We start from the raw sequence: 23,689 nt of genomic DNA, 5'->3' as shown, positions 1-23,689 counted from the left end.
GTGTGCACAGCTGTGGGCCGCTTGAATGTCATGTGAGTGACAAGTGACATGGTTATGTGCTCTACTTGGATCTCCTCCAGATGCCACTTGATTCATCTGCACCGTTGAGTGTGGAGTTTTCTTTCTATAAATCTATTTTTTCAGCACTGAAGAATATCTTCGATCATTTGTTTCCCCTTCTCGACCAAGTTATTGGTGTATGTTACAATATAATTGTCTTTTTTTGTATCGGGGAATGTGGCTTTGAAATAATAACTCTATTTTTCAGGCCATGGCGCAATATGCCACATCGTATGTTATGTTATATTTCCTTTAAAATATTATTACCGATTGAATTGACCCGATGAATGTTCATGTTCAGTGTGATCATTCCAATCAATCTCAACTTAGAGGCAAAGCAGATGGTGTAACACATCTCACAGGGCTTTAATTTGGAAATGTCCGGATTTTTTCAAAGTGACACTTTGAGTCGGCCTGCAATCACTTTAAAGTATAGTTGGTATCTTAAATAGGAAGGTTACGCTTTGAGGTGCCATGTTGTCATATTGAATTCTATTTTTAGAGTGTTAAAACAGCATCAAACATGCAGGCATGAGTTTTTTTTCCATGCGAATTCTTTTAAATTTGCTTTGATTTTTGTAATAAATGCATCCACTGCATCCCATGTGTATATATATACTGTATAGATGCAGTGTATATTTGATCATCCATGCCTATTTATTCATGATCCTTGAGTTTAAAGGATACATAATGTTTGAAGCAAACACTGACTATATGATGGTGTTATCATCGAGGGAACTACTACTACCTCACTAGTACCGGAATCCAAAGAAGAGACTTGCTGGGATATACAGGAGGAGGATTTGAAGGAATCAAGGAAGGAGAATTACCATGAAACTTCTCCTTCCAAATGAAGCCCCCGTGACTCTTTCGGAGGTGGAGGAGAGGAAGCAAAACATAACAGTGTAATTAGATAAGATTATAGCAGAGCATGCAGCTTGCAGAGAATACCTGAAACGTAAGACAAAAAAAAAGCCTTTCTAAAGGTTCTTGGTGAAGAGGATCTAATGTAAAACAGGAGCATAAGGGCTGGTTCTTCATGTATTATTGTATTTTGATATTAACAGTTTGTCAGAGGTGAGGAAATCTATCAAGTAACAGACCATGGCACATGTACTGGAACACAGCAATTGGATTGATTGCTTGATCCCTTCCCGTATAAGTACAGTTCAATATCCGGCCAAATGTTATTATGAAAATCTGGTTCACTTAAAGACAATTTCAAGGTGGATGAGAGAGGCTGCTAATGGAACAGCAAATCGGAATGGAACCAGTGAAAGCACTTGCATATTGCAGCCTGAGCGGTTCTTTCAAAATGGGAATCTTCTAAGGAACGATGCTATTATTGGCAAATTGTTTTAGGGGTCTTTCACAGCTACAGATTATTCGTTTTCGGTTAAGTTTGTTGTCTTGTTATTTTCTTACATGCTAGCAAAGGCGACTAAAGCTCCTTCTCTATTAAAAAATGAACTGCGATACATCGCCAGCTGTCATACAGGCAGATCCCGCACTCGGTCGAAAGAAATTGCAAGCATTAGAAGTCAGGGTGACAGGGAGATTTAAATGGTGAAGTGGAGCGTGTCGACTAAAGGCAGCGCTGTGAGTTAAGAGTTGAGCCCAAAACAGAACTGCATTGAATCAGGAGGCTTCACACGGCTTCCGAAGGAATAAAATAATTCGTTTGACCTTTTGCTCCACGAAGCTCGTTATTTGTACTTCTTCTTCTTCTTCTTGTATGATTTTGTTTATATCAATCACATATCAACAGCTCATAGATGCATTGAAGATGTGTTTTTCTTTACCACATATTTGCAACAGAGCTGTCAGCCAGGCAGAGTCAATAAAAGCAAGTAGAAACTATTTGACCGAGGTCAGCCGAAGTGCAACTCCCAGTCTTCTGAAAACTATCACGGATGCACCTTTTAGGCTCAACTGTCAGTGTTGGTGTCTGATTGACAGGTGTGCGCTAGTATAACATGGTAGGAAATGAATATTAGACCGGCAAAGAGTAGTTGGACTTATCAAAGTGGACTGAAATAAGCTTTACATGTTATTTGATATGCAGCCACAAACGTTTGATGGAAAAGCATTTTTTCCCTCATTATATTTCTTTGGTTACTTCTTCTACGCGCCAGGGAGCAGGTCGCGGTGACTGAGCATGCTAGTTACTTGGCGTCCTTCATACATATGTATGTATATGAAATTGTTTTTTTCCAGTTTGGTTTTTTATACAATACCAGTGAAAGTGAGTTTGGACATATTTTCCCAATTAAACCACTTTTGACTGGCACTGTACATCACCATCAAATTTTGGCAAAGTAAATGTTGGATTAATAATTCATGACTATAAATAACTAACACATGTTTTTCTTTTGATGATTATTATATAATAATGAGAGGAAATTATAAGATTGAGGGAGACCGTAATATGTGCTTCATTTTATTTAAGTATTTAAACACAACAAATATGTGATTTATCAACTGTGTGATCGCTGATTTACGTGTAAAAACAAGGTTATGTGGAAATAGCAGTGAAAGGGGCCAGGAATGATATTTTACGCACACATGAACAATCCTTGTTTGCGTAATGTAAGAAATGATCTCATCACCAAAGAATATACTTTTTTATCTCACAACGCCTGTCGGTCATATCCGAGGTTTAAATTGTGGTCTATACTACAAACTACGGAGGGGAAAAGAGAGGAAAAAGTACCTCTGTCAACCTCGGACATCCAGGGGAAAAGCCAAGGTTAAATAAATATATTTACTGATCCTCTTATACACGCCTTTACTTCATCAAGCCACTGGCGCTCTATTATCTGCCTCAGTCAGGTAAGTGGGATTAGACCAGTCAAACCGGGGAATTCTTCCACGTGCTTGTCGAGAGGAGAGTACACCTCTTTGTATGTAGGTGAACATCGTAGTTACCTGACGGGATAAACCAGCCAACGTGGGTTTGGAAGACGAATGGGATAGTCGTGAGTTTGTGATCAACTGGACTGGATGCGTACGTCTGAGTATTTAAATGTGAAGTGCATTCTAAGACCAAGGGTGTTTTTTTTTCCCCCCATTCCCCACCAACCTGAATGCTTACGCATCGACACGTCCCCCTTCCACAAAGTCCTCACTGGTGAGCCTTAACTGTTTCCAAGGCAACCTGCAGAGCGGGGATGAGAGGATTGACGGAGGGGAGAGGCGAGGCAAGACAAAATGCAGGAAAACAAGATAGCTTTTCCACCCAAAAACAGAACCTACGGATGTAGATGTTGGTTTGAATGATGGTTCGGTGTAAGAAAAAATCAAACCAGAAAATTCTGGTTTGATTGCCATGAATTTTGGAGTGGGTGTCCCCGTTTTAATTACGACACTATATTTTCTTAAATGAATTTGTATCTTGAAGTGATGAAGTATTTCCTACCACTCAAAAACCACGGGTTTGGTTGCACGTGTGCACTTGAGCTTTCCGGTGTGGCCAGAGGATTCCTGCGATCCGTGTTTGAAAGAGTACTGTCAGTGGAGAGGTAAGCCCGGAAAACCACAGGGATTTAGATGTTTCAAGCCAGACAGAGTCAAGGCTGTATACCGATGTGTTGATCTCTCTTCCCAGCAGCCCCAGCCCTGTCTCTCATCTGTCTTCTGGCTTCCCTTCTCATGCTCTCTGATCCCTCTTAGTTTAGTCTCATATATAGTGAATGGCTACTGAATGGCACATTATTCCATTTTGCAGACATTGTCAGCAGTCATAAATTCTGTATGAGCCCTTTTACACCTCAGAGCCTCCCACACAACAACTGGCCCTTTAACTGCGCCTGCTGTTGTGTGCGTGGGAAATGAGGATATCCACAGTTCACTGCAGTCAGTTTTTGCATGCCTGTTTTTTTGTGCACGTCGCTTGTCTGTGTGTGGAGGTTCAAACCCTCTTTCTCTCTCTCTCTCTATCTAATTTCTCTTGTTGTCAAGTTAGGGAAGCGTTATGCGCGGCTTGGTTCCAAATCAGACAGGGATTTGCAAAGCCGTAAAGCTGCATCTCAAACCCCAAACCATCCAGGCAGTGAGACGCACTGAAACATTACCAGCACACTCAAGTACACATACATTTTGTGCAGACATATAAATGCACTCAAATGTGTTTACACTCAGCCGCTGTGATGAGGAGTTATCCAAATCTAAGGTGGTTTGGCTAAGTGCTTGTTTCAATTACCATGGAATATTTGTTTAGAACATAAGCAAAGGAAAGCTGAAGAGAACACACCACAGTGTTTATAGCTTATATAGTATGGTAAGCTCAAGCTTTTATAGCATCAAAAAACATGCAGCACAACTCAGATGGAGATTAAATCGAGACAGGAACATTGTGACAACAATCAGGCGTTGGGAATTGTATTTTATTCACCGTTATATTACGTAGGTGGAATCCATAGAAAGCTATTTGAATACTTCCTAGTCTAAATAAATGAAAGGACTAAATGAGAATTGTTCCATGGTTTTGTCAGCATTTAAATGTTATTGACCTCATAACCAGTATGTATTTGTACGTGTGGGTCCCCATTTAGCTTGTCAGCACAAGCACCAGGACGCATGTCCACGTGGGTGATGGGACACCCTTTTTTCCCCCCAATGGTGTCACATTATTCCACTGCTCTACGATGTGCAGCAATGTGGCAATAGAGGCAGAAAAGATGAGCACTGGTTGCTGACAAACTAGAGGCTTGTTTTCAAGTGACTCCACAGTGTCCCCTTTAATTGGTCGGAGTATTATATCTTTTGACCAAAGTTGTGTGCAGAAACTTTTCTCTAAAGGCGCATAAACACCCACAAGCAGCAGAGTGGCTTTCTGCCCTCAGCCTCTCTAACCAGAAGCGATGGGGAGTTGCCAACTTCCCTCCAGCCCATGTGCAAGGAACAGGAGGCATTGTGTAAGGAACAGGAGGCATTGATTGAATTGCTGCTTGACAAAGCAGAAAATGCTTATTGAGCTAATGCACCTATGTGTTGGGATCGATCTCCCAATGTCACTGCCAAATGCACAGCAGGAAGAGGGGAGGCGGGGCCCAGGAAACCAAACGGACGGAGGGAAGAAACCCAAAAGTCAGATGGGAGGGAGTCATGCAGGAACATAAATACCTGCTGGGACATCAAGGCAAACGTTCAATCTGTACTGAAACAGGGATTTATTTCTTAAACCCCCAACAGTATGTGAGCTGCTGAATGGTTGTCTTTTGTGTGTCCTGCTGTAGGATTTTGGCATCTATGGTAAGTCAGTAGGATGATGCGGACTGTGGCATCTTTCTACTGATGACAATGCTTTTTCTCCCAGAGCTGCATCTTCTGCAGCCGTCCAATACATTCCACACAGGATCAACAGTACTGTAATTGTGTTTTTTTCTCTCCAACTGTCGTCTGCACATTTTCTTCTGTATGTCTCAGTCTTACCTTGCCCTTTCCCTAACCTCAGTATAGTACTTCTGATTTACATCAGCATCTTGGTTCTTCCTTCAACTTGAGTATTATAACTAAGAGGCACAAAAAAGAATAATAAATCTGCTCCTGAACGTCTAGGAGAAATCCAATTTTCCATCCTTCTGTTATCACCATTTGCAGCAACTGTATTTGTCTATCTATTAAAGATGGCAAGACGTCCTTATACGAAACCTTTTGTACAAAGTGCTAATAAATTAATGATCTCTTTATTTTGCACTCTAAGCTTTTTTAAAGAACCGTTCTCGTGACAAATGGCTTTTACAATATGCAAGGGTATAGTACTAATAATCCATTTTCCTGAGGAGATGGTGACAAATTGAGGAAACGGTCTTGAAGACACCCAGGAAGAGAGGGCATCAGTCTTAATGGGGTCAAAGGTCATCCCACAGGAGGTGCTCTTCATGCTTCCGCCTCCTCCGCTGTCCTTTGTCCCGGTCGCGGGGAACGAGAGGGTGTGTATGGAGGTTGGAGGGAATAAAAGGAACGTAAGCAGATGATGTAAGGTACGGATGGGGTGATGGATGGCGTGGCCCCTCGTCTCTCAGCGTGTATGCGTGTGCACGCTCGAGCGCGTTCATGCGCCTTCTGCGGTTTCGCCAGCGTGCGCAGCAGAGAGTAATGCGTTGATGGACGAGGAGCATCCTTTGCCGTTTCAGCAGTGGAAGTGCTTAAAGCACTCGGGCCCCCGGGGATGGGCCGTGTCACAGTCTTCCCATCCTCGTGACTTATGAACCTGCCATGACAAACACCCAAGGGCTGATGCTGCAGGTTCTGGTGTGTGTGTGTGTGTGTGTGTGTGTGTGTGTGTGTGTGTGTGTGTGTGCGTGTGTGTGTAGGGGTTATGATATAATAGTCCACGTGATGATGGCAGAAGCAGGACCCACTGGAGACAAAACCTCCCTTTTCTCAAAAAGATGGTTTACCCATGAAGGCTTTGTTTTGCGCAATCATTTGGGAAATAATTGTGAAAGCGTGTGCAGGGAAGGAAATTAGTTTGAGAGTAATGGGAACTCATCTCGTAACTATTTAAAATTGTTTTTCTCATTATTTCTCTGAAGCTCCTTGGCGCGACTGTTTTTTCGTTGTCTCTCTTGCTCTCCGTCTCTGCTTTATATTCTTTCTCTGTTTAGGATTTAGCCTGCGGGAATCATTTAGATAGATTTTGATATTTGAGTTTAAAGCCTACGCTTCAAAACCTTTTTTTTTTTTACACACCTGCCTTGGATTTCTGAATTTTTGTGTCAAAGAGACTCAGCTCTCAGCAGGTTCTTTGGCTTTATTGTGCGTAAAGAGAGCCATTACCTTTGCACAAATTGTATTTTTGACTGCTTCAAAATTCTGCCTATCAAGTCAGTTTTGTAGGAGAAAATAATTGTGTGAGAACAAAGAGTTGTTCACTTTATCCAATACTGTCAATATTTTTTACTCTTGATGACATTGGTAAATTTGTATTGTGGGAATAAAAAAAGTCTGGGCTCTCAGGCCGGTTAAAAAAGTATTTGCCGCATCAGTGCTTCGGGCATAGCCCTTATCTGGGGATTGCTCCTGTAATGGCACTTTTAGAGTCAATTTACTGCTCAAAGTAAGATGAGAAAGACGCGACAGTGTCACATACAGCGCCGAACCTACATGTCTACACTCCGACGGTGGTGCTGTCCAATCAGTTCTGATGCAACGAGACTTCCTCTCTTGCCTGCACACACGTTTCCCCTCTCATTCTCTCGGCTACGCATGCAATTCCCCCTATTCCCCCCCCCACATCTGTTCATCCCCCCTAAAAATAGCCTGTTCTCAAAGCGGACGTTTTGACTTATCATAGCAGGAAAAGCGCAGGTGGAACTAAACTCATCAATGATGGCTCCGTTCCATTTAGGCGTGCCAGTAATCCGAGCCAGCGTGCGCGCTATCAGGGCCCTGGCACGTCGCAACGTCTGCTGTGAAAAAGTTTATCTGTTGCTGCACCTCACTTCATTTCCAAACTCACCCTCCTCTTCTTCGATATCTTAAATGTTGCTCGGGCTTATTTCTGAGGCACAAGAGACGTTGATAGAGCCTTCACGTGGTCGTAACCGCAGGGATGAAGCCTTTACCTCCACGTGGCCATTTTGCAGCACCGCCGGCATTAGCTAATACTCTATGCTAAGAGTCCTTGTGTATATGCTAATGCAGTAGTGATGGAGGTGTAATAAGGTGGCCTTGTGCAGGTCAAAATAAAGGCTATGGCAAAGTGGAGCCTGGAAGTGACAAGTTAGTTCGTCGTCAGTGTATAAGGACACTACCCAAGTATTAAGGTACTGCACAAGATAAATCAGTCCGAGCAGGTGTTCTATACCTCCAATGGAAGATGGAAGCACCTGCTTTGAATTCACTGATGTATCTAAACGTCCCTGCTGTCTTTGTCTTTTAAGAGCCTCTTTTAGAAAAAGTAGCGAAATGCGGATGAGGATTTGGCTGATATGTTTGCACTGTTAAGAATGACGGAAAGTCCATTTATTCCAAAAATCTATCCGTGCCGACCAATAAATGAGACACGTTTGATATGTACATCAAATTGTATTGTCTCACTTAATAATGTGTATCGGTAAGACAGCAGGACATCGCCTGTTATGTTGGACATATCTTTCAGCTCAACGCGCCATCTGTGAATATATACTTACAAATAGGAAGTCAGAATTCATCAAGGCTCTTCGATATCATCACCAAAGGCATCACACACAGCTTCACAGCTAAAGTGACCTGTGTGAGGGGCGCACACACACACACACACACACACATCCGAAATCAAGCACTTAGAGGTCATGTTCGTTGTCCGATAGTAGAATGGACACAAACTGTTTGTAGCCTATTTATTTACCAGTCATATTAATTCCACAGCCCGAGCCCCGCGGATGGCACTGTCGGATGAAATGATTGATCCGCCCTTGTTAGACCTTGCTGTTAGGAAGTCTTACCGGGATGAAAAAGGGGAAAATCAAAGTAAACAAAACCAAACCGTTTGTATTTATATTATTTATATAACTCTGCTATAAAGCATGTTGTGTGCGGCATCCATGGAAATGAAAAGATATATATAAAGAAAAACCACAAAAAGCAAGCAGCTTAATATGTTCATATAGTTTTTTGCTGAGTAAATGATAAATACTTTCCAAATGGAATTAGGGCTGTCTTTCTTAATAAGATCACAATCGGATACAACATTGGTGAAGCAAAGAGAAAACAATTGCCCTCAAAGTACTCTAATATTTTGTCGCACATTACACTACGGAGATGGAGACATCCGGAGAGAAACGAGTATAGTGAGTGTGCGGCGTTGAGGTGCCCGGTAAGCGCTGTTGCTGCATAGGAGCCGTTCTGTCCGCCGCAGAGTTTAGTCCGGTCCCCGTGGAGGAGCCGAGTTTCATCCAAAGTTCAGCACATGTTGTGGCCAGCTCCCTCACTGCGTGGGAGTGTGTGACTGAGGCTGTGCACTCAATGACACAGTCGTGTCTGTGCTTGTGTGTGTGTGTGTGTGTGTGTGTGGGCGTCTTACACACCTATGTGGTGTTTTTAGCAAATGTACTCGTGCTTTGACGTTCGACTGTATGTCACCGAGGAGAACAGAAGCCACGGTCGCACATTCAGAGCTGCAAGACTGAAACAAGAGGTTCGGGAGCAGGAGGTTGAACTTCCTCTGAACTTGATTTGCATAATAACACACAATTAGACAAGGTTCTGTCAATACTGGGTCCTGGAGCTCATTTGCATGCGGGGGACCATGATTGAACAAGCCGGGGTGGTCGACACGGCGTCCGTGAGCGGCCGAGTGACCACTGTCCTCTGTTAAAGCACTTCAGGGACAAATTGAATGTTAAGTAGTTAGTAGCATATACGTGGTTTTAAAAATTAGGGTTTTGTTTTATAGTTGGGGAACCTTACAAACTGTTAAGGGTTTCCATAACCCCGTCAGAAATGTGGCACCGTGTCAGCTATTACCTGTACTTTTCCCCCTGATTTCCTCGGTTCTTCCGCTCATAACGCGACACAGTGCCAGATTTCTCAACGACTGCGTTTTCTCTCTCTCTCTCTCTCTCTCTCTCTCTCTCTCTCTCTCTCTCTCTCTCTCTCTCTCTCTCTCTCTCTCTCTCTCCAGCTCTGCCCAGTTACACTTGCGGTAATCCCGGACAGCTGCTCAACGGCCACCAGCAGGGGTCCACGTTCAACATTGGAGACAAAATCCGCTACAGCTGCAGCCCGGGCTACGTGCTGGAGGGTCACACCACCCTGTCCTGCCTTGCCACTTCAGCGGGTACTGCTGCCTGGGATTTCCCCCTCCCCTACTGCAGAGGTAGGTAGAAGCCACAGTAGAAAGCCAGAACAGAACCTTTGCCTAAATCTGGAATACCTTTTGTCCATAAAAGGAAATGTTTTAATTGGATCTAAATTTGAAGAGAAAAGAAAAGATAGCAGGAGATAAAAGACGAAATTTAACTTGATCAATGATGAAGATAGAATGAAGGAATGTTGATTTGGCATCAACTGTAACGCTGAATTAAAGGGCATTGGCAACTAATAACAGAATGTCTGGTCCGAACGTTCTAGTGAAGATTTAAAAATGAAATACTAAAAGTAGGACTTTATCTGTTAACTTTTTTTTTTTTAATTAATCATAGTATTTAAATGTATGACAACCTTTTTATAGTGTTTTTATTCATCCCGTTCACACGTGTATTTACACATGCCTTTGCATGAGCTGACACAATTTATATTGTGTTCATACTGATATCTTATTTACCATGACAGGATCCCGTGTGTTAGCTCACAGTCTGGTGCTTGTGCCAGTTGTCCTCCCATCACAGTCAGCATGCACCCCTCCGGCAGAGACACCTGCCAGTGTGTGTAGTTTGACCTCCCATTACACTCCTCTTGAACACGGTCCACTGTGGGCAAACGTCGTCCTATTGTACTTTGTGGATTTTTGCTTTGTACAATTAATCACAAAGCCGCCACGTGTCACATCCATGACGGTTTGCATTTGCGTGTGTGTCCATTTGCCGTGTCCATGTTGCCAATGGTCTATGTCAGTGTGCCTGACGAGCGGAGCGCTGAGACACAGTGCCATCTGCAACCGGGCCGGGAGTCAGGAAGCCCACGTTGGATTCCACATGGCTGGGTACCGCGCGCCAGCACAGTCCCCACCTACCCGAGCTCATGCAGACACATGCACATGCCTGTACTTCGCATCAAAAAGTGACATTTCCATGAGATTATTTCACACCCTTTTTTTTAAAAGGCCGAATTTGTGAAGTACTCATCTGAAGTACCTTTTTTTTCCCATAATTATCTGATCCTTTCTGTGAAACCCAGCTATTTCATGTTCCTCCTCCATGCCTACCCAGGCTCCTTCCCGAAGAGGGAAAGAAAAGCTCAAGCACTAAAGGGTGTCACACTACCTTTTCAGCAGAAATGACATGCCAACAACTATTAGAAACAAGCAATTTTCTCTATGATTAATTGTGGTGTTCCAGTGCCACACAAAAGTCCACATGTACTGCAGAGTGCACTTCAAATTGCATAAGTGTGTAGACGATGTCACTCTAATTATAGATCCTTCCCAAATGTGTAAAAGCAGAACTGACGCTGCGCTTTCGGAGCGAGCGAGAACACTTTGGAACTCGGGAGAGGGCGAACGTGCACGGCGCCGCCGCGCCGTACAGCGATAGCCGCACATCAATGACACTTCTAGGTATCCTGTCTTATGCTCATCAAATTGTTCTCTCAGCTATGATCTTAAAAAACGACATCACTTGTCATGGGGGACACTTAAAAGTGATTAAACATCACTCTTCCAGTCAGCTCCCGAGACTCTCACTTAACCTCTAAACGTACCTGACAAGCTGTAAATGTCACTGCAGTAACTACAATATCAAACGCACAAATCGCTTTACCTTTGGTTCCTGCACATTTTTTCTACCTCGTGCAAAGGCTGTTATTACATCACAGTTTAGTTGCCCCAGTTAAAATAGATACAGATTTCAAGCTTTAGCTGTGTGAATGTCTGCTGCATGTAAACAACAAACGTTTTAATAGAGCGCACGCATTGTTTCCTCGTATCTCGGTTACCATGACACCCAGAGGAATCAAAGCAGCTCTTACACATTTTGGAGCACCATGAAATCCTACGTGACAGCCTGAAGATTCGTACGGTTCAACCTTGGGAAACATCATCTGCAGTTGACTGGGGCAACGTTTGATTAGTTTAAACACCTCACGTATTGCAAAATGTTTTTTGGTTTCATCCGGTCCGTGGCTTCGCCATTTCATTTTCCTTCCAGAAGTTCCACCGGCATGCAGCAGCCAAGAAATTGAGCAACGCAAAGAGTCTAGAAACCCTTCAAGTGTGAAGAAAGGGTCCGGTGTGGAATATCAATGCATTTCCTCATCTCTTTCGTCTGTATACCGTCTACTTCCCGTCACTCCCACTGCAACACTCACCTGTCACCCCTCTCGCCATCTCTCTTCCCTCATTGTCCACCCTCCCTCTACACTTTTGTTTTGCCCATCCTAGCTTGTCACCTGTCATCCTCTTCATCCCCTTCTTCTTGCCCTCCTGCCGTGGTTTCCCATCCACGATTCGAGTTCACACCTCACAGGTTCCCGCTCGTCCGCACACTCGCTTGGCCTCCCTCGGTGGGCTTGCCGAGGTGACAGGTAGGATTGATGATAGACAGGGACGGCGCCTCTGAGCTCCTCCGCCCCACTTCGAAACACCTCCCACGCAGCGGGCCCGGGCCGCTGCGAAAATGAATCCGCGGCGTTGGATTTCTGGAACAGTAACGGTTCAGCGGGGTCGCTCGAACGTCGTTTTTTTGACGCGTCTCCTACTTGGACAAATTCCGAGCAGGAATTGCCATGCAGATACCACACGATGCTCAGAGCTGTAATGAGCATATCAGAGGCTCGGGAAGGGGAGTTATCCTGGAAAGGCATGAAACGCATGCTTTGTTACTTAATGGTCTCCTCAAAGCAGTGTCGAGGATGGAGGAGTTCTGTTGATTTACATGAATCTAAATGAATCAGACTTTAATCACCCCACTCCCACGTTGCATTAAGTTGCATCACACACTCTGCCCTGCTCTGTGTTGACGGTAAACACTCAAGGGTATTTTGAAATCCTGTGGCTGGTGTCTCGCTGGCCTATGGCGTGAATTGCAGACAGAGGAACAACATGCTGTAAGTCATTACGCATTTTCCGCCTCCTACATTTTTAAATCTGGGCTTTGGCTAGTGGCAAAAAGACAATTTAAAAATGATAAATAATACATATTTAGAAAGCACAAAAGGATCTTGGTAAAAACTTCAAAAACGCCTATCTACGTTTTAATACTGAATCATTGAATCTACCTCAATCGTTTCATCTGTCCTCAAAATGCCGTCTTGATATCTTCTCAGAGTGGTTTATTAGCATGTGTATCTTTCCAATTATATATAATACAATCATGTAATGCCTTTATTGTCCAATGTCTTCCTGTTTGGAAATTCTGGGAAAATGAGATATGGTTGTTTGTTATGACATTATACACCTACGTTTCTACAACATTAGAAGGCCTCTTTCATTTGAAAAATTATAGCTCTTCTTCTGTTTAAAAGTGTTTACGTGTTGAATTATGGGTCAGTGTTGTCGGTAGACGCCCCATCGTAAACTTTAACATTGTGCTTATTAGCCTTTTATTCCCTTACCTCTTACATCTTTTTTTTATACCTTCAACACCCATCTACAATTATACTTGTGAACATTTATCTCCTTCACACGGGTTTTCACCACTTCCTCTCTCCCGTGCTCCGTGCAGCGGACGATGGTTGCGGCGGAACGCTGCGGGGCCAGAGTGGGGTGATCACCACCCCCAATTACCCGGCTGACTACAACAACAACGCCGACTGCACCTGGACTGTGCTGGCCGAGCCGGGAGACACCATCGCCCTGGTGTTCTCCGACTTTCAGCTGGAGGACGACTATGACCTGCTCGAGGTCAGCGGCACGGAGGGCTCTTCGCAGTGGTGAGTACATGGCCTCTCTCTCTCTCTCTCTCTCTCTCTCTCTCTCTCTTTCTCTTTCTGTCTCTCGGCCTACAGGTGCGCCGCCCGCCGAGAGGCACTTAGGGAAACTGGTTGAGGATGGAAAGTGGATGGGTGTTGACCAGGTTCTATTGAGCCCGCTTGAATTCAATGCATCTATGTCTTTGACAGCCATTGATTCAACCACCAATGCAAAACATGATCGTGTACTACTGTTTTTTATCATTTAAATATCAATGATATATAAAAGGATGAAAGTGTTATTTGACATCTAGTTTCAGGTGTTTACTCATGGGCTCTATGGTTTTAGTGTGATTTGAACACTCTATCTTAGTTACCGAGCCTGAATCCTTCTCTCAATCACTCACACTCACAAACATGCTCAACCCTAATGATGAAGAGGTAGGATTTCCTGGTGTCGGTGTGGGTCTCTCACCATCTGTGGCAGCTCCTCCTCTCTCTGACAAGTCTCTCAGCTCAGGAAGTAATTAGTGAGCTTGATTACCACCGCATGCCGTATAGTGTTGTTTCACCCACACAAACACACACACACAAACACTCAGTTGAGCCCGTTGGGCACCGATGGACATGTGTATTCACACTTTCAGCCAGACTTCTATATATTTGTGCACTTTAAGAACTTGTGCCAACAGATGTACTCATTTACACTCCCTCTGTTCCTCCCTCACTCACAAGGCTAATATTAGCATGACATATATGTATATATATATATATATATATACACAGGTGGATCGATGCACTTTCTCTGTCTTCAATGGAATATAAAAAAGCAGGTTTAGTTCCAGTAACGTGCAGGAGACAGGCGGTTTGGATGAACAAGAAAAGAGAGAGGAGACTTTGAAGTTGCAGCCACAGGCAGTTGGCAGGAAGTGACAAAGGGTGGCCTCGGCTGAGCTATTAAACACTTGAAAAGCACACACGCACACTGAGAAAGACAGGGGGATAAAGGACTGTTGATAGAGGAGAAGGGTTCAGAAAGAATATATGACAAGTAATCGTGGGAGTGAGATGGCCCCTGGAAACTTATGTCATTTTCACTCATTCACTCGTTAGTTAAGCGAAAACACTTCCTGGGGAGAACTTGATCGAGTCTGAGTGATCTTAAAACTGAGAATTGTGCCTTGTAGCCTGATATTAAACTCTCTTTGAAAATTCTGTACGGCCAACTGCGAGCTGATTGCTTCGCGGACTCCCACAGACTTCAGCACCAACTCCCCAATGTTTTGCACATTTTTACGATGTCATCAGCTTCTCTTCCCCGGACTCTGATTTGCTGTCTGTAGTCGCACTGAGCACACAAAACTCTACTGAGCCGGTCATCTCCGTGGCGATTGTTGCCACGTGCCATCGTTGTAGGAGCACCTGCAGCATGGCTTCACTGTTAAAGAGCTTGAGTAAAACAGTGGGAAGAGAGTGAAGAGGGAGAAGGAATATTGGCATGCGATACCAAGCCACAGCTGATTGTGCACATCGCAAGAAAAAAGCAGCATGTGGGCCAAAGGAGACGGTGCAGACGTACTGACTTGCCTCTGTTGTTTTAACCAATATGTGGCTGGCGTGGATTCAACTTTTTGACTTAATCTCCGAGGTCTCTTAGTGGTTCGGTATCTATAATTTTAGCGTTATCAGGGAGGGGTCAAGTCGGACAGTGGGGGCGAACAGGGTTGGCGAGAAAAGAATCCACCAAAGGTGATAGGCAGAGGTGAGGTTGGACCTTTTATAGGGGAGAATGGACGTGGGAGTGATAGATGGGTGACTGGGTAACAACCTCCCAGCTGGTGGCCAATTAGAGAGGTCAAGAGGGGTGCTATGAGGGTGCCTACCTAAAACGCACACCACATGTAATTGGACTCATTTGTACGGGGTTAACTTCGGTTTAAGTTTCAAGTTTGGTTTCTTTATTTCAGGCCTGCTATTAACTGTGAATTTGAGTTTGCAATCCAGGCCAACATTGTGTAGCGTGTCACTAGGATGATGGTACAAAGAAATAAGTGATTTTTTTTTTCTTTCTTCTTTTGATATATAACTTACACCTGTGTTGCTTTTTTCTCATATCAAACCTTTTATCCGTTGCCCTCCAGGGTGTCTCTTATCTGAAGTCTGAAGCACAAACAGGTATATTCTTATGGCTGAGTGGCAGCAATGGATGTGCTCTTATTTCACAGCTGTAGAGTGTATATAGTGTTGGAATCCCACTAGCTGCTTGAGTGTAACTGGGGGAAGCTCTAAGAGCAGTATTGATTGATACCTGACGGACAGGTTGAGCGGTCCAATGGACAAAGAGAGGCCAGGGATCAAGGTCAAAACAATGGTTCCCTGATCGATCCACAGCGGCTCAAACGAATCCAGGTCGAGTCTGCATGCTCCCAGCTCCCTTGTTATGTGTATGTGTGTCTTTTTTGTGGTTTTCTTCTTTTTGAGGAGAGAATGAGCCAGAATAGACAGCATCAATCACCATGCAGAACGTCACCCAGTGCATATGTGAATCTGATCCCGTTGCCTTACATTCTTGTTTACCTTCCCATCCATTGCTTTGATTGCCGGCCCCTGAAGGGGCGGCCGGATCAGACAGCCTTGGAGACTGACTTCAGGAGTTGAGATGTGCATGTGGATTGAATGTGGCAGTGAGAAAGGTTGGGGAAAGCGGCAAGTGAATACCACCTCTTATCACCTCTGACGGGATTTGCGAGCCCAGGGGAACACATCACTTTGCCATCACACCGCTTGCAGCCATCCACTTTGAGTTAATGTAAATAACGCCTGACGCTCGGCGATTGTCAGATGCTCATTCGCCCGCTTGCTACCAAGTGGAACGTGCATCTATTTGACTTTTGCAAAGGGCCATCCTACGTTGTGATACGCCGGTAGAGTTCCCTTGAGATGTTGAAAGCAACCATTGCAACACCTTGGTTACTGTAAATAGACAGTATAACTTGCCTTCAACTGCATTTGAAACGCCTCAGATTATTGTCATCACTCGCTAGGCTCAAAGAACGGAAAAAAAGCCATTCTCAAAACAGTGTCACATCACAGTTCCATGCTTGCACCATTTTACAGAAAGTGTTCCCATACAAAACTTATATCTTCGTTTTCCGGTCTGGTAACTTTTGAAAACTCTCAATCCCTTGAGGGATCATCCCGCTATCTTTTCATTTTTCATGCAAGCCTTTGCAGACAACACAAAGCATCCTGCGTAAAGGCAACTCCTTTTTGGGGATTTGAGAACAAGTTTGGATCCCCGCAGGTCGTCTCCCACCCTTTCTCCTCTCCCTTTTAACCTTATACCTTACGGACTTGAGACACTGACATTTAGCAGGCGTATGGATTATCCCTGCAGAGCTGATATATGTCACCTTGTCGCAACCCTCGTAGGGAGCATGTCTCTGTTTCTGAGTGAGGCAGAAAGAGATAAAGAGTTGTTGCAGGAGAGTACAGAACACTGGATATATATTGATTGGCTGTTAGGTTGACTCACCTGAGAGCGAGTGAATCTTCTTCAGAACAGCTTTCTAAGCCCATGGGCGGTTTTCTCCAGTTTCCGATGGGAGTTCCAGCAATATGAGTGTGTTTCATTTTTGTGAAGATGAATGCCTCAACTTTTGTTTTTGTGTTTTCAAAGGAAGTTTTTCATGTTGATGCTCCTGAGATTTAAGTTTAAGTTTACTGCGGCACATATTCTGTTTCTATTTGCCTGAGACGATCCCCCGCCAGATTGTTGTGAAGTGGTGTACAGGTTTGCGTAAAACCATTAAAGTGTGTGTACTTATATTTAAATGGTTTTATGCGCAGGCCAACTGCTATTTACCATGTGATTAACACACTCCCTCCATACTCTCCTACTGGGACTGAAGGGCTGCCCATCAATCAAGCTATCGGCCGCTTTTAAGAAATCTCTTTCATAATAAAGTCACACTAAGAGTGTGGACGTGATTTATTCAGAATTCTGACCATTGTTGGCCTGGCAGCACAATAACATTTGTCTGGCCACCTCTTATCCCCAATGCTTGAAAACATCATTTATTGAGCATTTGGGGGCAGTGGCAGTTATTTTCTGCAAGGGAGTGCAAAGTATTGGCAGCGTATGCAGGGGGGACTTTGCATAGATGCGTTTCTGAATGGATCCCGTGCGCTGGTTGAGTGGGCATATATTGTCTGTATGACTGTTAAATACAATTCTTTTTTGCCTCGACGTGTTTCTTCCAACGCCGACTGGTGGAGTAAAGGACGTTTTGATATGAAGCTTTTACCGGTAATTCACCACAACATCACGAGTCTAGTCACGTGTAGGAGGAGGTGAATATTCTTTTGTCAAACACTCTTGTTGTTAACTGTAATTGGTGGTCTCTTTGTAAAAAAACTCATGCAAATCATCCAAATACAAGAGCAGGCTATGGATAATGAACGGCTGTTTTCCAGATTCGAGAGTTTGAGTCGCAACCCAATGCTTTTGTGAAGTGCGTTTCTGAAGATTTGCTCGGTTTCTGTTGACGGGAATGATATGCACATATCTGAAAGCCAACAACGGAATTTCTCTACACTTTACGGTGGAGAAATTGGGTCGATGGTGGCGCGTTGGAGTAGAGAGGGTGCTCTGGAAACCGCAAGGTTGGCGGTTCAAGCCCCAGCTGCTCCATGTCCCATGTCGAAGTGTCCCTAAGCAAGACACCCAACCCCCAATTGCTGTATTTTGCAAAATTGCAAAATGTAAAAAGCCATGGGGTAAAAATGCAATCTAAGTCGCTTTGGATAAAAGCTAAATGACCTGTAATGTAAGGAGAAAGGATGGAGAAAAATACCTCATTTCTGATGCGAGGGATAGTAGAGTGAAAAAAAAGAGCGACCAGATCTTATTGTGAGGGGCTTGTATATTCCAGCTGCATCTATTTGTGTCAGGTTTCTTTTCTGAACGGCAAGTTTATTTATATGTCTACAGACACTCCAGAATACTTATTTTTTCCCCTCTCTTTTCTCCACCCTGCAGATGACTCAGACCTGCAGCGGATCTTGCTACGGTTCTTAGAAATACATTTTGCTTTTTGTTTTTTTCTCATACTGACCAATATTGTTCCCTTGAGGTTGCAGGCAAGCTGTCCAACCACTAGAGGGCTGCTGCATTGGATTAATAACGCCTTTAAAGAACACACGCACACACATTACTGTTGTAAACTGAATAATATGACTGTAATTTGATCTGCTGATGTTTATATAAACATGTCTAAGGCAAATCTATGGTAGAAAAAAATCTATGGTGGAAAATACTTGCAAACTGTATCAACTATTATGAATCTAATCTGAGATAATGATGGATGAAAGGTTTTGTTCAAACAAATCATTAAAAACATTAAAAACAGAAGAGTAAAATAGAATATATACAACTTGTATTGTATCCAGTATTTTACAGTGGATGATTCTTTGGTCATTTATATTCTGGCTAAAACTTGCTTGTATCCAAATCCAGGTCCTTTAAAAAAAAAACATTTCAAAAGGTCACCCCTGCTGTCCTTTGCCCCATTTTTTTACTCGTTTTGTTCCGCAGTGTCAGCTTTAAACATCTAAAACCATAGTTTGGCTTATCAGCCTGTGCTTGACCAAAAGATCAATAGCTGTCTCTGCCGGTCTCTCCGCCGCAGCCCCCTTTTGTCTGAGTCAGGATTTATTAACAGCAGCACTTGGTTGAGGACTCAATCTGCAACTTGCCATCGATCACAACTGCAGTTATGGTGATCTTTGCTCCCCACGCCAAGAAACGCTCCGGCGGAACATTATCGCCAACACCTGGTGCCTCGCTGCAGATTGCCTCACTCCGCACTTTGTTACTTCCTCCGTCAAATTGCCCAGGCTAAGAGCTTTGGTGGGGAGGGGATTACGGATAGCAGAAAGCGAGGTTAGTGGAAATGGGCTGAGGCGTACCCGTGGTTTTCCGTCGGACTGCGTTGCACACAATGAAACAAGGCAGACGACAAAGCGAATGCGTTCTGTTTTTCATCTTTTCACGATATTGTCATTAATAATCTGTGTTATGTTTAGCAGATGTCCCAATTTGAAAGCCAATATTTAGTCCAAACCTTTAAACCAGCCCCCCACAGGGCCACTAGCAGCCTGGATACCATTGGGTTTGTGTAAGCATGTCTAGCCATGTGTTACATCAGCCACATCCCAGTGAGAACAGAGAAGATGCAGAGGTTAGATATCATGGCCCTGATCCCTGTGCCCTGACTGGCTGTAGTCCTGTTTACTAAGCGTCGCATCATATGGATCCAATCGGTCACATGTTACAGTCCCGAAGATGCACTAATAGCTTTGTGCACAGAGACACTTTTAAAGTCATGCACATTGGCGTCCCGGGACTGCAAATGCATTGGAGGCCTTTTTGTCTACTTCCTTGGATGCCTTTAGACGCAGAACTGTAGTTCTTATCTCAGTGATATTTTAATAATAACTAATTAGAAAATTCATTTTTGAAAGATGATCTCATTCAAACACTTAATTTAAGTGGTCTCATCATCCTGTCTACCAAACATTGCCATATGTCTGCCTATCTCTACTATTTGATTGATTATACCGACTGTGATGTTGATCAGCGTACTCAATCCCTTGTTCCTTGCGTCTTTCGTCTTCTGTCGCTTTTGTGAAAACGAGAGTTATACACTTGTGTTTGTTCATCAGCTCCCCCCGATGACTCATCCTACAGCCCGCTTTGATCCTTTAATTCACTTCCTGGGTCAAGGGCCACTAATCTAAAGAAGGGTGGCACGCTTCAATGCCTTTTTGTTATGGTGGGATCAAAAGATAAAAGGCGGTATGGAAATCAAGTTTTAAGTGCGTTGCGGTGTTTTCTGCCCGATTGTTGTACCTTTAACCTTGGCCTCCCTCAATCTTTTGAAAATGTGATTGCTGTGACACGCTAAGTTTCACAGGACTGTGAGGGACGTCACGCCAGTCAATTAATCAATCACAGTAATTAGCCACGACGGAGCGAGAGGAACGGGACGAGGGAGGGCTGAGATGAGGGGTTTAGGAGGAAAGCGTCACATGAAATCAATCGTCCAAATGCACAGTGCACTCACTGGGCTGCTGTAGAGGACACTGAGTACGGCAATTAGATTGTAAAAGCAGGGCAGTAAGGACAAGTTCACTCATCCCTTTTAATGCCAAGTCATTGCATTGCATCCTACTGTGTAGTGACAAACACACACATGCACTTACCGCGGCTCCTTTTTAAATGGGTGTGTAGTCTTAAACACTACATTCAAGTCCTGTTGTAGAATAGAACCCTTCCGTTTACCAGAGGGCTAAATTCTGTGTATTATTGGGGAGTGGTGGCTTAGAATCTGCGTATGTATCTTAATAGTTTTGTTAATCAAGAAAATGTTTCCAAAGAATATGTTACGTGTCGCTGATTGCATCAGTGAAAGGATCTCAACACACTGGCTTTTGTTTTAATTTAACAAATATCTAGCAATTTGCAAAGTGGATCTTTGACTGCATGCAGTGACAGCAGGACAGTTTGTCCGTGAGCAGACGGACGGAGACGTCACTGCCTGCTGTGGCTCGCTGCTCATCCACAACACCTCCCTGTTCTCTGTCTCCTTCCTCCCTTCTTCTCATAGATCGACTTGATCAAACAAAGGAGCAAACGGCATAAGCACACGAACGCAGAGGATGCACGGCGTGCTGTGAAAATCCAGCCCACCGGAGAAGTAATTCGACGTGACAACATCAGCCGAGGGCGTCAGATTATTCCTTTCCGGTTCAGATCAGCTCGCTTTCGAAGGAATCAAGCGCCATTGTGTGGTTGATACCGGTGGAATATTCTCCTCTTTGGAGACGATGCCGCTCTTTTCTGTTGTACTTAATCCCTTTAAACTATGTCTGGAACTAGTAGAATCCACAAATTATTGTATGAACAAACCAATGAATTACCTAAAGACGGATGTTTTTGCGGTGCCGTGCAGCCACCTGTAACTTGAGTCTCACTGACTCATTCCAGAAGCCCCAGGGACATCGATGTTTGAAGCAACGGGAATACTGACTCAGTCACTCTCGTCTTTCTCCTGTGTGTGTGTGTTTGTTTGTACACTCGGTATGCATTCAGCTCTCACCTGGTGCCACTGTGAATACGTTTTGTATGTGTGCAGTGTGGCCGTGAAATACTTTTGCCATTCATCAGACGAAGGCTGATTTTTTATTTTCATGAGTCGACACTAGGCGAACCTGATTATATTTACAGAGGAACCTTTATGAACTGTGGTGAGCGTGCTTTGACCGGCAATTACAGGCTGCACAGCAGCGCGCCCCAATGAAATCTCTCCTCAACTGCGTCAATAAACGTCGGGCGGCAAAGGAAGACAACGCGGGTCTTCAGATGAAACCCCCTCAACTGCCCTGTTTAGCATTGAGGAGCTCAACTTCTCCATTTCCAGAAAATGGATTTTGAAAGTTAACACGTTTAAGAATTGTATTGAGATCTTCAGGTCCCAACATGTTGTGTTTATTTTCTTTATTTTTTTTACTAGATGATGAACCTAAAAAAACCTTAATTCATACAGTTGTTATTTGATCCATTACACCCCCCTGTAAGTACACTTTTGCTTGGTCGAGACTTTTGAAGAGTGCTAAAGAGGTGTTTGCATTTTATTGACTTCACCCACATGAAGTCATGAGAGAATGATAAGAATGAAAAAGATAGACTGGCAAAAACAAGTTTAATCTCAACAAAACTCTAATATATTTCCTGATGACAGGACAAATCCACATTTTTGCCAAATTTCTTGGAATCATTCTAAAATGCTACGGTTAACCTGAAGTTAAATAAATAAAATTGCAACGTGTTGACATTTAAATATTGAGATGAGGGTTGCGGCACACCAACAAACCAAACACGCAGGTCACTTCTAGTATTTACCTTGTAGCACAGGTTATCACTCCGCCAAGATGTGAAACCTCGTTCTGTTTCTCCTCGACACTGAGGCTGCCTGTTCGCCTCTCTTCTGGCTTTTTTAATTAGAGGGTTCGATTAGAGAACGTTGACATGAGGGATAGACAAGTAGAAAAAAAAAAAAAAAATTATAAAGGGATTTGTCTGGTCTGAGGCTCATGCATGCAGAATCAGCTCGCGCTGCCTGGCTCTATCACTTGCAGATCAGTGTTTCCAATATCATAGTGTTATTAGCTCCGCTATCTTCCCCAACTGTGTGATAAAGGAGGATTGTGGGAGGTGCTGTCGCCAGTGAACCAAGGGGGAAAAAAACAGCATGATTCTCCTTAGCTTGGATCATTAGTGTGCTCTTTGCCTGGATGATAGATACCATTATGGAAGCTGATCCGTTGACACAAGGCCAGTTTTGGAGACTAAATAGTAGCTAAAAAACAGATGAATAAACACGCAACATCGTATTTTGCTGTTTATTAAAACTGTGCTCTTTGGTGAGGTTCCCCTCTCACTTGTCCACACTAATTAATCCTGCCAAATATGTGAGTTGGCTTCTCAGCACGTTCCCATGTAAGTGTGAATATCATGGGGAATATTGATGAAAATGAAAGCAACCAGATCCTTTGGTTAAAAACGTGCTGTTTGTGAAATGACTCTCAGCATTACGGATTGTTGATGCTCACTTCCTGTACATGATGATAGATTATCTTTGCACTGCAACTTATAATGAAACTAAACGTGCCTTCGGTGCCAGGAAAAAACTAAATTCGACTTGGAGAGATGTGTTCTGTCTCTCTCTTTTTTTACCGTTTCTCCTTTGAGTTGCTACTGCTCACGTACTTGATCCCATTAGCAGAGCTTTAACTTTGACGGCTTTTTAATGTTTTTTTTGTCAGAGGTGAAAAAGGCATTTTCAGCCCTTTAATGCGCTATAAATAGTTGCATCAGAGCAAGACAGATGAAAAGTGTGTTACTAAGGGATTATTCTACCCTTTTCTCTCCAGGGAGGGGACGGGTGGATGTGCCATGGGCTGTACTAAAGCAAATACATTTAATTCCTTTTGTAGCATCCGTCCTTTTGCATGCAATGTGCTGACACGGTCTATCTTTGGACTCTCCTCTCAGTTCTCTTATTCCCCCTGT

At 43.6% G+C, this 23,689-nt stretch overlaps 1 protein-coding gene across 1 annotated transcript in view; it reads left to right on the top strand.

The window, feature by feature from the left end:
- Nucleotides 1-23,689, top strand: part of csmd2 (CUB and Sushi multiple domains 2) — a 174,237-nt gene that overhangs the window by 40,247 nt on the left and 110,301 nt on the right. Inside the window, exons 4-5 of the mRNA XM_040188144.2 lie at nt 9,671-9,865; nt 13,368-13,575. Coding sequence (XP_040044078.1) covers nt 9,671-9,865; nt 13,368-13,575 — 403 coding nt within the window. The remainder of the gene's footprint in view (nt 1-9,670; nt 9,866-13,367; nt 13,576-23,689) is intronic.

The sequence above is a fragment of the Gasterosteus aculeatus genome, chromosome 10, assembly GCF_964276395.1.
Source record: "Gasterosteus aculeatus chromosome 10, fGasAcu3.hap1.1, whole genome shotgun sequence".
Classification (NCBI taxonomy): domain Eukaryota; kingdom Metazoa; phylum Chordata; class Actinopteri; order Perciformes; family Gasterosteidae; genus Gasterosteus; species Gasterosteus aculeatus.
This window is presented reverse-complemented; position numbering and strand designations above follow the sequence as displayed.